We start from the raw sequence: 12,707 nt of genomic DNA, 5'->3' as shown, positions 1-12,707 counted from the left end.
ACCCAAATTTTACTCTCCTACACATGCAAGGAAAATACTTTTATGTCGGTAATACGTCTGATTCATATGTACACGTTTATCTAGTATATATTCAAAATATCTATATAATATAACAGAATCAAATATTTGATACTTATTGAGCTAAAAACACAGTTTTTAATCCTCCACAAACTGCTTTTGAGACTAGAAAATTTTCAAGATGGCAGCGCCCATGAATAAACAATCTAGGGCGATGGAGCTTCCTCTTTTCACTATTGATGCCTTTACTAGCGTTCCATTTGCCGGAAATCCGGCGGCAGTGTGTCTAGTGCCCGATCAGAAGGTAATTTGATCGCCAATGGTTGCATAGGAAAGAGAAGAAGCCCTAATCCTGAATCATTTCCATCATCACTCTTCACCATACATGACCATGTTCACTGCACTGACACTGCAGGCAAAGACAAAGTGGCATCATCAGGATCTGTTGGGGAATCATTGAGTTACATTTAGGCCTAAATGATTATGTAAACTCTTGATGGTGAAATAGCAGAGGCCCAACCCAGCCTACAGATTTCCGTAACATTGATCTTTGATAGGCCTAACTGAACTCATAATAATGCTTAAAAATAAAGTGACATTTACATGTAACTCAATGATTCCCCAACAGGATTAGCATGTCATCAACCGACATCATATCATATCAGATCAGCAACAGCAAACACCATTTTCAGACTTTCTCCCATAATTTGATTAATTTGTTTCCAGAAGCTGTCAGATGAGACCATGCAGAAGGTTGCCACAGAGATGAATATCTCAGAAACTGCTTTTGTTCAGAAGCTGCATTCACAAGACACTTTTGAGAATAGTAAGAAAGATTTTATGATGTCAACCATCAGTAGAATGATCAATTCAAGAAGAAAAATGTGTTGCCTAGTTACATTCAACAACTTTGTTTCAGGTAACAGGATTTGTTGACTGATAGTTGTGTCAAATGCAATGTGATAGAACATTTGGTTCATTTGGGTTTCAAGAAAAATTATCATCACTTGTAGTTTCTCTAATATACCGGTGGTCAAAAAACCCTTTAAATACTTATGTATGTCCTCGACCTTGCGTAGCTAAGTCAAAAAATAATAACTAATCATTGCAGGCAGCAGATTTGGATTGCGCTGGTTCACCCCAACAAATGAAGTGCCACTCTGTGGACATGCTACCCTAGCTTCTGCAGCTGCTTTATATGAAATAACAAGTAAGTAATGTCCAACTGCTAGATAGAGTAAACATTTCATTAGTGAGCCTTACGGTTTCTGAGTAATCACTGATAGTGTTCATGGGTTGATATAATTCTGACCCAGATAATGCCAAGAGTTTTGGGGTTTGGTACCAAAGCAGTTATGATGTAAGCAGGTTGTCAAACACTGTTTTATTTTGTTCGACATGATGTTCTGCATAAGAATGCAAAAGATCCTAAAAAACACAAATTTAAAGAAACTCTAACAGCCTGATTATTTTCTTTTTCTTAGAGAATACCTCGAGTGAAATTGTGTTTGAGACGCTAAGTGGAGAACTTGTTGCCAGGAAAATGGGAGATTGTATTAGCTTGGACTTGCCACTGAATCCAACAGTGAAAGAGGTGTGTAATACATCTGTTTTATTTTTGGGCTATTGATAGCCACTTTTGCCAAAAATCATACTTGTATCACCAATAATTGATAAAGACCAGTCTTTTGTAACTCCTGGTAACACTTAGTACTTTGTTTCACTGATCATACTGTTTTGACTGTGAGAAAATATCTGATCGTTTTCATTTTTCGTCATACGAGGTCCTCATCTAGTGTCAGGTTGCTAGCAAAACGCACCAGGACCTCGTATGGCGACAGAGCCTTTTCTGCATGTGCCCCCTTCCTATGGAACCAGCTCCCCCCTGAAATCAAATCAATCCAAAGTACCAATATTTTCTCCTTCAAGCGTCAGCTGAAGGCATGGCTATTCCGTGGAGCTTTTTGAGGAGTAGCGCCTTGAACACGTTTTTTCACGGTGGTAAGGCGCTCTATATAAATTTTACATTACATAAATACGTTTCTCTCAGGAAGAAAATGAACCTGATCTGCAGCACCTTATCCAAATAAGTACTGAAGGCCTTGATGTGACTGATGTACAATATTCTGCCACGACAAAGAAACTGTTGCTTAGGCTTGATGACAATTATGGCAGGTGAGACTGGTTTGCTATGCTTAAAGTAATACCTTGTCTTTGAGGCATGTTTTAAATCAAATTTAGTCGGCTTCAGTTCTAATCAAATTCTTTAACCCATGTATTATCAATTACACAGTATTCTGACAAAAAAAGGTAATGCGCCCCTCCCATCTCTTCTTATGAAAACTATCAATTTCAGACACACCCTTGAGGGCCTGAGTCCACCCCACAACCTGATGCTCCATGCTCACAACACAGGGAAGATCAAGGGTGTGATTGTCACACTCAGGGGAGATGCGAACAATGGTTGTACGGATGCCAGTGGAGAAACCTATGACTTCGTCTCAAGATATTTTGCTCCCTGGAATGGAATTCCTGAGGATCCAGTCACTGGTATGTAGATTAGAAATCAAAGTGCAGCCTGACAATTGTGAAGTGGTTCTTTATTGGAGGCTGGACCAAGGATAATATAACTATAGTGAAAACCAACTGAATCATAACATGCATGTGCTTGTGTATGATGAGTGGATTACAACACTTTCTACTGATTTCAGGTTCAGCACATACTGTGTTAGCTGCTTATTGGTCTAAACAACTTGGCAAGAAGGACCTCTATGGTGAGTTGTCTGTCAAGAAACCTTACTCTTTTGACAAAGTTTTGCTATTTAATTATAAGTATCCACTGGCCTAGTTCGAAAATTTGAAAAATACACTGCCACAGCTTTCAGTATGACTCTATCTAGTTTCTTTCTTTTGCAGCACGTCAATGCTCAAAGAGGGGTGGTGAATTACGTATCAAGGTTGGAGACAATGGTCGAGTTGATGTTGCTGGGTATGCGACTGTGGTAGTGGAAGGAAAGCTACGAATGTAGACAATCAGAGAACGGATAATTACTAATTACTTCTTCATAAAGGTCTCACTTGTAATATGCTGTGATAGCGATAAAAATTTCCATGAAAAGATATTCTGTCCAGATTATCAAAGGGCCAGATCAAGTGGGGCCTTTTTTGAATCAGTAGATCGCATTTAAAATCATTTTAACAGTTTACCTGGGAGACACCAGCAAAATAAATCAAGACTGACCAAACTTCTGTGCCAAATTATTGCCACATGAAATACATTGGCATTTTAAAGCTGTTTCTGGTGGGAAAGGCCAGCCAAAAGAAATGGGCCCAAAATAGCCATATTAGACCTGAAATCCGCTCAGAAGTTTCTGTGTCATTTCAAATGTTCACTGTGACAACAGTTATGAAAAGCAGTGCTATTCCAATCTGATTACTCTTTAATGTACTTAATGGTGCTTATTTAATCTGAAAATTGTACTTATATTATTGTAAACTTACAAACTTCGTATATTCCATGTTTAAGCTCTATTGTTAAAATATGTCCAGTTCTCCACTATGGCATTGGAATGATAGTTATGTGATCGTAATAATGCATCATTCTCACCAGCAATGATTGGCCAGGTCAACTCATTTTATATGAATTTTACTCAGGAAAAATTCTCCATTCTCCAACACCAATATTCTTGGTTTAACTACCGGTAAGCTTTAGAAATAATGGGAGATAATACTAGCCAGCGCCAATGATATGGTATAGAAATATAGATAGTTGACAGAATACATCTGAAAGTGTCTGTGCACAGTTGGTAGAATGTCTGTGTGTCATTTTCTGATGCATCTCAAAACCACCCTCTATCCATGAACTTACCTCCCACTGCTCCTGTCGACTCTTTAAAGATTCATATTTTATCATCTGGAGAAATTTTCTTAACGAGGTTAGTATGTTAATAGATCCAACAGAGGGCAGCTCTTCTCGTTGTTCTCATCTTGAACAGCTGGTGTTCAATCTCGGTGCATTAACAATTCAAGTACAATCACCTATGGTAACAAGTTTTGCAGTGTCAATGTGGCTTATTTATTGTTTAGGTGGAAAATTATTTATGATGAGCTTTTACTTTGATGGCATGCATGTGCATAATTGTATGGAATATATACTGTTGATCAGTTTGTTTCATAGATTTGACATAAAAGTTCTCCTCCTGCATTTGGGTTAAGATTGGATGTTTGGCTGTCTCTTCTTTCAATATAATGAAACCAAAGTTCAATCTTACTCAAGTTCTACTTTCTGAGATGTTAAATTGAGTTCAGCATGTCACAAACCCTGTTTTTCACAAGACCAATAATATGCGTGCTGTGTGTATTTGTCTGGGCTTTGATTGAATGCTTCACATGCTTACAATAACAAGAAACTTGAAGAAAAAGGTTTTTGTCTCATTCTGTGAAACCAGATCTGACTATTTCTCCGATTGATCAGAAAGCGTTGAACATCAGATCACAGGCCCGACTACTGTGATCATACCGTTGACATTTGTAATTTTCGATATTGATGTTTTATGCATGTGAACTGCTATTGATTGAAGAATACCAACCTCTAACCTTTAGCACTCAAAGCATGTGAGCTACTTTGATAATCTACACCATCTCCTCAACTTCTGAATATTAAATATGAATTTACCATTGGCAGGTGTTTTTCATGAGTGATTGTTTGGCTTAATTTAGTGAGATGAACCAATTGAATTTTTCCACAAAATTAAAAATACATCTTAATTGTAGTGGTGTAGGTTGGACCAACATTTGGTTAGTAGATTTGACCTGATTGGTTTCATGGATACAGTCATTTCATACAAATCAACCAATTATAATGAAGGATGTATCCGTTTGATTTCCCTTTTTTCAATTTTAGCCTTTGATTTGATATCTTTAATGTTAGTATGGTAAATAAGGTTGAGTCAGCCCACAATGTAAAAATCTGATTCTATTGGTTTCAAGTGACACCAGTCATCAAACTAGTGGCTAGTTAAGCACTGCATTCAACAAGGCTAGTCCTCCTTTACTCTGCCAGATACCAAAGTGAAGGACTTGCCACTCCATGCATACATCCATGTGCCACTCTCTCGTGAAACAGCCAAGTTATAAATTTGACAATGTACAAGATGTTCGCCGATAGCACTTGGAATATCGTGAATTCAATAGAGCATTATGTCAAAACATCTATGCATTTCACATCAAGCACACTTGAAAAACTCCACTGATGGTACAAAGACTGTTCGAAATTGCCAATGGCATAATATACATAACTATTCATTTCACTACACAGCTGTGACCAAGTGGAGCACTGCGATGGCAGAACCTCTATTGAACTGTCATTAACAACCAACTATGCAAATATCTGATGCATATGATGTATAATATGTTGGCTACAGCTGTTGCTGTGATAATGTGCTCAGGAAAGTGCCGCACAGATTTAACGACTTGTAATTTATGCTGATGGTTTATATCCACAATGGGAAAGCATTCCGAGGGATTGTCACCCGCTGCTTCATGTACAGGTTATGATGTTTTATCATCTTGAGTTGATCTTGTTTATCTAATCTGGGTGTGATCTCATACCTGACAGATAAACCATTGACGATAAAGGAATATGTCCTATAACAGCTGATATTAGTTTGTTATATAAGTGTTTTGTATATATTGGACCATTGTTTAAACATCAGTTTATCATCAGTTACTGGTGTCCTTCCACGAAGGAGGAAGCTGGTGTAAATGAGATTTAGAAAATAAAGGTTTAGATGAAAAATATCTTTTTCTTAAATTCTGCCCATGGTCCCGAGAGTTTTGTCATGGGGATTGCTAGCCATCTTAATACCATGTCTTAATACCTACTTTATCAGTCTATACTTGGATACTTTCCTTATATGAATTACAGTACATTGTATAACTTCTCTATTAAGGACACCTTCGGGACTGACAAGTGCTGCCCTTAATAGAGAGGTGTCTGCTAAGGGAGGTTCGACTGTAGTTTTTCTCTAACTCTAACTCTAAACCCTGGGCCCCATCCAACACAATCCCTGAGCAAATCCTGCACCCAGCCTCATCAGGATCCCATTCATCAGAAGAACATCTCTTACCATGTATCAAGATCAAGATTCAGTCCCTAGCCCTGGAGTGGCATTATTGTAATGTGCCTTGATTTCGCATTATACTCAATTGGATCTAGCAGATGTCGATGCTGCTGAAGGGTACTCTGACACGTTGTGTTACTAGACTGAACCATCAGGCTCCTCTCCAGGGCCATTAGCTGCCAGTAGGTGTGGCAGTTGGCTGCAGAACCTCGTTGGGTTGATGTAAAGTGTGTTTATAATGGATTATATATTGTCTTGATGTTCAGATGATGGTGAAAGTGTTGATGACAAGCAAGACATAATGGTGATTGGTACAGTATTCACATTCAGCTTTTTTCAAGAGGTTGGCTTAGTTACACTCCGAATCCCTATTGCTGCAGTGTATAAAAGAATCTATTTTTCTTCTGATGTATGCCAACCAGGGCTCCTGATGGCATTTCCTAGCTACAAAAGAAGAGCTACATAATAGTTCCCCCAGTCAAGTCAGCTGTCTGCCGCGCTCGTGTGGAAAAGCAATTCCCTGGCTTATTTTGATGAAACATGTAGTGTACTCTAATGGTGTGTTCACACTGGATGCGAATTGAAACCGAATTCCGTAGAGCGCTCTCCGGAATACGAATTGGTTAATCCAGTTTCAGAACGGTCGCGTCACACTGACCCTAATACGCATTCAAATCGGTTTAAAACGCGCTACACTCAATGCGTATACTAACATCAAGCATTCAATTTCAATCTGCAGATCCTGCAAGAAGCAAATTCTAGTACATGTACATACATACATAAAAAAATTCAGGAACAGTTTCATTCAGCATACATTCCTAGGCCATTCACCATTCAATCTTTGGTCTCTGTGGCGTAACAAACAATCAAACCTCTGATAAGATCAACTTTACTCCGTACAAAAATAAATCTATTCAAAATTGCATGAAAAAATTATTCTAAAAACATCTTCATATTGTGTTTGGCAGATCATAACTCTACCATTTACCAGGCATTCACTTCAGCACATCCCACAAGACTAGCACAATCAATTGAATTGATAGAAGTTTGGCGCGGAGAATTAACGGAAGAGGAAGTGCGCCGGGCGCATGCACAGTGCGATCGAAATTATTAATTCGTATCAAGCGCGTCACACTTGAAATCTCAATACGGTTTCGTTGATTCGGATTAGCTGATTCGCATTCAATTCGGTTTAAGAACCGTGTTGGTTAAAGCGGATTGAGATCGGTATGAACCGAATTGAGTGTGACGCCCCAATACGTATCAACGTTTTAATTCGAATTCAATTCGTGTTAAAACCCCAGTGTGACCACGGCATTAGCGGAGACCCATCGCATTAGGATTTACACAAAATTGATGATATGTAATTAAGAGAGGATGAAAGAGGGAGGTTCGATTGAATGTTCGCTTGAGGCAGGCTTGGCGCGCAGGTGTTCTAGTCTGCCATAATGAGCAGGGCAAATGAAATTGCAGAAAAAAAACAGTAGTTGACAGGTGTCTGGGCTCGATTCTTGTGTAATGAAAGGATTGCTGATAACTAACTAGTATGCTGCAGGGGTTGTGTGTCAGTTTCTTTCCCGGGTATGGCGGTCGTCGTGATGACTGCATGATGAAATAGAGAAAAGACAGTTAAAAAAATCTTGGACGCAGTCAAAGCTGGCAAAATTGTCACTTGCTGCCCGACGTCATTGGGTATTACGTTGCTATTAACCGCCTGCCATCTACGACCAGACGTATGCCTGACGACATCACCAGACCTACATCATAAAAGCACTAAGATAAAAGGAACGGACTGCAGTGATTGATAGCACCATCTTACATGTATTAACTGCCCATCAGGACTGCAGTGATACGAGCCACCAGTTCTCGGCACAGCATCTACGTCACACTGATTAACGACGTCCTCCTTTACTCTGCCAGCTACCAAAGTTAAGGACAGGTTATGAAACTCAGATTTTCTTCTGGGGTTTTTTTCCCACTCGTATATATATGACCAAGAGGCGTGGAGTGATTGAGACGAAGGCACTCCATCTTATCACACGGGAGTTTCTCAGCAGACTATCCGCGAGAACACGAGCTTTGTCCGTGTTGATTGTGGTCTCCAATCAATTGCATTGATAACCTGATCGATATTGATAATCTGCCTCCTGACCCTCAACTCTGATTGACACCAAACATGTCAGTCAATTGGCTCACACATCTTTTCCCGCGGCTTGCTTATTTGCACAGTACTGGTCCATTAATTATATGAACCTGGTATAGTCGGCACAGATGTTCAATCAAGTAGGCAATTCATCCACACGCCTGTCGACTGGAGTGTTTTGCGGATAGAAACGGCGGCCCGAGCCTTACGAGCGACCAAAGAATCGATAGAAACTCCATCATCGGCGCGGCAGGCGAGCAATTCATACAGGGTTCCCGCCAAAATCCACTCCATCGGCTAGTTGTAAAAAGACAAGCGTCTGATTAAACGTTATCGTGACGAGTGAAGACCGGGATGTGAATTGGTTGACAAGTTTTAGAAAGACATCAATGGCAAAAGCTCAAGCCGACAGATGATGATGATGATGATGATGATGATGATGATGATGATGATGATGATGATGATGATGAAATTAGGCGACCGAATTTGGCAGTCCCCAGCAACGCCCTTTTGGCTGCGCATTCACGGAACTTGGTCACGAGCTCTTTTGGCTCGTGCGACGGCATTTGCCGTCTTAAGTCGCAACCTATGCCGCTGCATATGTCATGTTAAGATGGACGTCTCCGGGCCGATTTCACAGTATCGGCAGGTACTTGTATGTATATCATGTGATTGCCCCATTGTCAACTATCCTTTTCAAGTAATGATGGAGAACAAAATAGTAGAGATTAAAGTAATTCCCAGAATCTTATCAGTGATATTTGGCTATATTTTTTCTAAACGAATCAATCGGAATATAATCCCAGTCGCCATGCCACAGAGCGACGCCGTCATCCATTGCTGGCAGCAGAGCGCTCTTTAAAATTGCCGGCGTGAACAGATGTTCCATAATGGTGGTGTACACTAGGAACAATTGACAGGGTGAGATTGTGCTTGCACCGTGAGAACCCGATGTTGGTAATGGGAGAGGCCGAGCAACGGCTGATGGAGAGTGCAAGATGTGGTTGCGCTATACGTAAATCGGCGCTTACGTATGAACGTCTGCATCTGCTGGACCGTCTAAAAAGATGGGTAAAAAAGTTGAATAAGGCCATTTTATTTCAGCGGTGACAAAAGGCGGGCTCATCCGGGAGTTGAACCCGGGACCTCTCGCACCCTAAGCGAGAATCATGCCACTAGACCAACGAGCCGGATGATTGTCATTCTTTGTTTATTCGTCCCAATTTGGCTACCAGTGTTTAGGAACCTCGCTCCCCAGGAGAAACTATCCGCATTGGAACAATTTCCCTTCTGTCTGTACATAAACAAAAGAATAAATAAAGAAGAGTATCTATTCATTCTTTCCAATCGATTGTGATATTAAGAGATAGGAATTTCGTACCAAAATTCAAACACAGTTCCCCGTCGTTTCACAGTCAACCTCTCCGTTCTCCCCAGACCACTCGCCATCGCGTTGAGGACAGACAACATATTTTCTCAATAAAGAAAGTTGTATGGTATTGATATTTATAGATTTATTGATCGTTAAAGAGGTTTTGACGACTTTTTGTTTAGCCCGGAGCGGAGGTTTTCTCCTACATTCCACCCTCACCGCAGACTAATGCGCAGGGTTGATGGGTCGAAACTGATTAAAGTTCACGCCCATGTGGATTGCGCCCAGACAATGCCAGATCACAGTTCATAAGAAAAACCAGATGATGACCTTTGTTACAAATTAGAGGTTGTTCCTTTATTTCCAATCCTTGTACACCATCTTCTTTGTTCACGAAGGTAGGTGTGCCCTAATTATCCACGGGAGAGTCTATACCTTTGTCGATCATTTGATGACAGGCTCAGAAACTCAACAAATCAATCAATATTTCCTTTTGATGAACACGAGGAGACAATAATCGATCATCGGTTGTGGCCTGCTTGGCCGCCGGCCATATTGATTTTTTATGGTTTTCAACTAAGACAGACATGATTATGAGTGATTATGATTTATCTGGTGGCTAGGATGTTTATGATGAATGCAGCCGCGGATTTAATGATGCGTCAAGGGAAGAATGTGCCCCAGTATCCCTTCGTTGCTTGGCGGTGGAGCGGAAATCGAGAAGTTTTCTGTTTTCGTCAAATTATGACTGTATTTAGCCTAATGGGCGAAATTTTGGCTTTGGACATTACTATATCTTTGATTGGTCTTAAATGAACATTGGGGATGGTCTGTCATTTTGTAATACAGCTTGGTCGGAACCGAATCGTCGGAAGACCCTTGCAACGCGCAGACGCCGGTGTTAGTTCTATAGAGCGTTCCTTGGTCTCCCTAAAGTTTATGCTTTCCTTTGGCCTGTCAACACCTGGAAACCAAGCCCTTGTACCTTTTATCTCTAGGTCAATGAATTCAAGAATGTAAATGACCGTATATATTAAATGCTAAAAAAAACCCAGCATTTAATGCGAAAATTTACTTGGCAAAGTAAACACTTGACAGGCGCCAAGCTGGTGATCAGACGACATCTAGCCTTTGGCTGAAGGCCAACTCGACCAGCTTGTGTGGTAGATTGGAATTTGGGCACCTCAGTTTTATAATATTATTATCAATGAACTCGCGATAGTGCCTTGGAATGATCCCTAACCGCAATTCACGAAATCAGCTTGAAAAGATCGTGAACAGGCAGGCCTGATTCCACTCCGTTATGCTCGTTTTCCGGCTACTGCGCGCGGTCGGCGCCGCAAAAAAACAGTGTTCGGCCCTAGCGAGTATAGCCTAAATTGGGAAACTACTAGCCTGCTTGGCTGAATGCAGATGTATCAGTATAGTCGCCAACTGCACCAGCAGGTCAAATTTGATTGTAAATAACCGCTCGAGCCGCTCTAAGTTTTTCCGCGTCGGCCTTATGGCACAGCGGAAAACGTTCAAGTGGAATAAGACATCTATCAATTAACATCAAACCTATCGACTAAGACTGCACACGTTTCATGTAATCGACACCTGAGCCCCTGATATTGCACCGCCTGAGCTGAAGGCCTAGGCTATTAAATAGTGTCTGTTGCTTTTTCTCGAGTAACCATGGCGACAAGTGTATCGAAAAGCCTTTGCTCCTCATCTCAATCAATGTTCCCGTTTCCCAGGCTAGCCATGCACGGTGAAGCATCCATTGCAGGCCTAGTTAGCAATCATTTGGTGCGGAACCTCAAAAGTCCTCGATTACTGACCACATTTTCTTCATTGACCAAAAACAAGTGTTGGCCCGATCAGAAATTAACCGAAAAAAGGAATCTGCATAAAACATTATTTAGGGAATGCAGCCGAGTATTTGTTTTGAAGATTTTTATCTGTACTGTGTCGTTTTGAATTTGATGTCGCATCGAAACATGCCGCAGTCAGTTTTTATATACCCGTCAGGTCGCGCGGATAGACTCTCATTTCATAGACGGCTCTCCTGCAAAAAAGATTAAACCCATATTCATCAAACTAAAAAATCGTCCTGTTTTTTTGTGACTCTTCCACAAATGACACCACTTCACACCAAAGAACTGCCAACTCCATCTTATGACAATACACGATGCTAACTATTGACTGTCTCATTTGCATACGAGGAAGAGTCAGCCATTCCAGTCATTCAGTGGACACCTGTCCCGCAGATGACAATTACAAGCTAACAGAGTCGGGCATACAAAACATTTTCAAATCATCTCAGGCGACTGATATTCAATTGTTTGTCAATGCTGTGACCGTTTCTGTGGACCACCGTTGACATCTGGCCGCGAATGTTTTCATTTCATACGCTCAAGTGGGTCCTTGTTGAGTTTGAATAAAAATATTGCCAGTTGAACGACGGACTCTGTGATAAGCTATATCGATGGTATATAGAGTTTCATTGGTGTTTTTTTGCGCTTTAAAAACAAAAACGGTATCCCGTTTCCCCGTTGAAGGGGGTTGATAACTTCGGCTTAAATATTCATAGAACATTTTTATTGCCATCGTGTTTTCAATAAATGAACATGAGAAAAAGGCCTCTGAAATCGATGTTCAGATTTATCAACAGCTGTTGTCGTTCGTACATAGAACATTTGCATTGAAACTGGTTTTGAAATTAATTAAATTTTATATCAGCAGCTATGAATTGATTTTACCCGTTACATATACATACATGTATAGTTAATGTTACGGGTTCCTAACATACGGACGATAATCACAATTACTGTTGCCGAGCACTTCTGATGTCTGCTATCTCAAAAGCCATGATGCATGTCATGAAAATGTGGCAGCTGTTCGCGGGAATATATCGATTGGGAATACATTAAGAATATATCTGTTATATTTTAATCTGGAGTAAATTAGCGTTCTGGATTAACGTGCCTCGGAGAACAAATACACTCCATGAAACACATCTGGCGAGAAACGTGTACTGTATTGATTATCAAGTACAAAACCTTTTAGC

The 12,707-nt window shown here is 40.5% G+C and overlaps 1 protein-coding gene and 1 non-coding gene across 3 annotated transcripts; one reads left to right on the top strand and one right to left on the bottom strand.

Annotated features, from left to right (window-relative positions):
• Positions 1 to 198: 198 nt before the first annotated feature.
• Positions 199 to 5,808, top strand: LOC135494728 (phenazine biosynthesis-like domain-containing protein). 2 transcript variants are annotated; one of them, XM_064782994.1, is made up of 8 exons: positions 199 to 322; positions 748 to 844; positions 1,130 to 1,228; positions 1,503 to 1,612; positions 2,069 to 2,193; positions 2,375 to 2,568; positions 2,730 to 2,792; positions 2,935 to 5,808. In XM_064782994.1, exons 1-8 carry the CDS (start codon positions 200 to 202, stop codon positions 3,045 to 3,047), a joined length of 924 nt encoding a protein of 307 aa, XP_064639064.1. In that variant the 5' UTR covers position 199; the 3' UTR covers positions 3,048 to 5,808. The 2 variants fall into 2 exon arrangements, with proteins under 2 accessions (XP_064639064.1, XP_064639056.1); XM_064782986.1 differs by having other exon boundaries at positions 745 to 844.
• A 3,593-nt stretch (positions 5,809 to 9,401) lies between these two features.
• Trnap-agg (transfer RNA proline (anticodon AGG)) lies at positions 9,402 to 9,473 on the bottom strand. Its single transcript has one exon. It is a non-coding gene; the product is annotated as a tRNA-Pro (tRNA).
• Positions 9,474 to 12,707: the final 3,234 nt, after the last annotated feature.

This window comes from Lineus longissimus, chromosome 1 (assembly GCF_910592395.1).
Source record: "Lineus longissimus chromosome 1, tnLinLong1.2, whole genome shotgun sequence".
In the NCBI taxonomy this organism is placed as follows: domain Eukaryota; kingdom Metazoa; phylum Nemertea; class Pilidiophora; order Heteronemertea; family Lineidae; genus Lineus; species Lineus longissimus.
The sequence above is the reverse complement of the archived record's forward strand: the minus strand, read 5'-3'. Positions and strand labels throughout refer to the sequence as shown.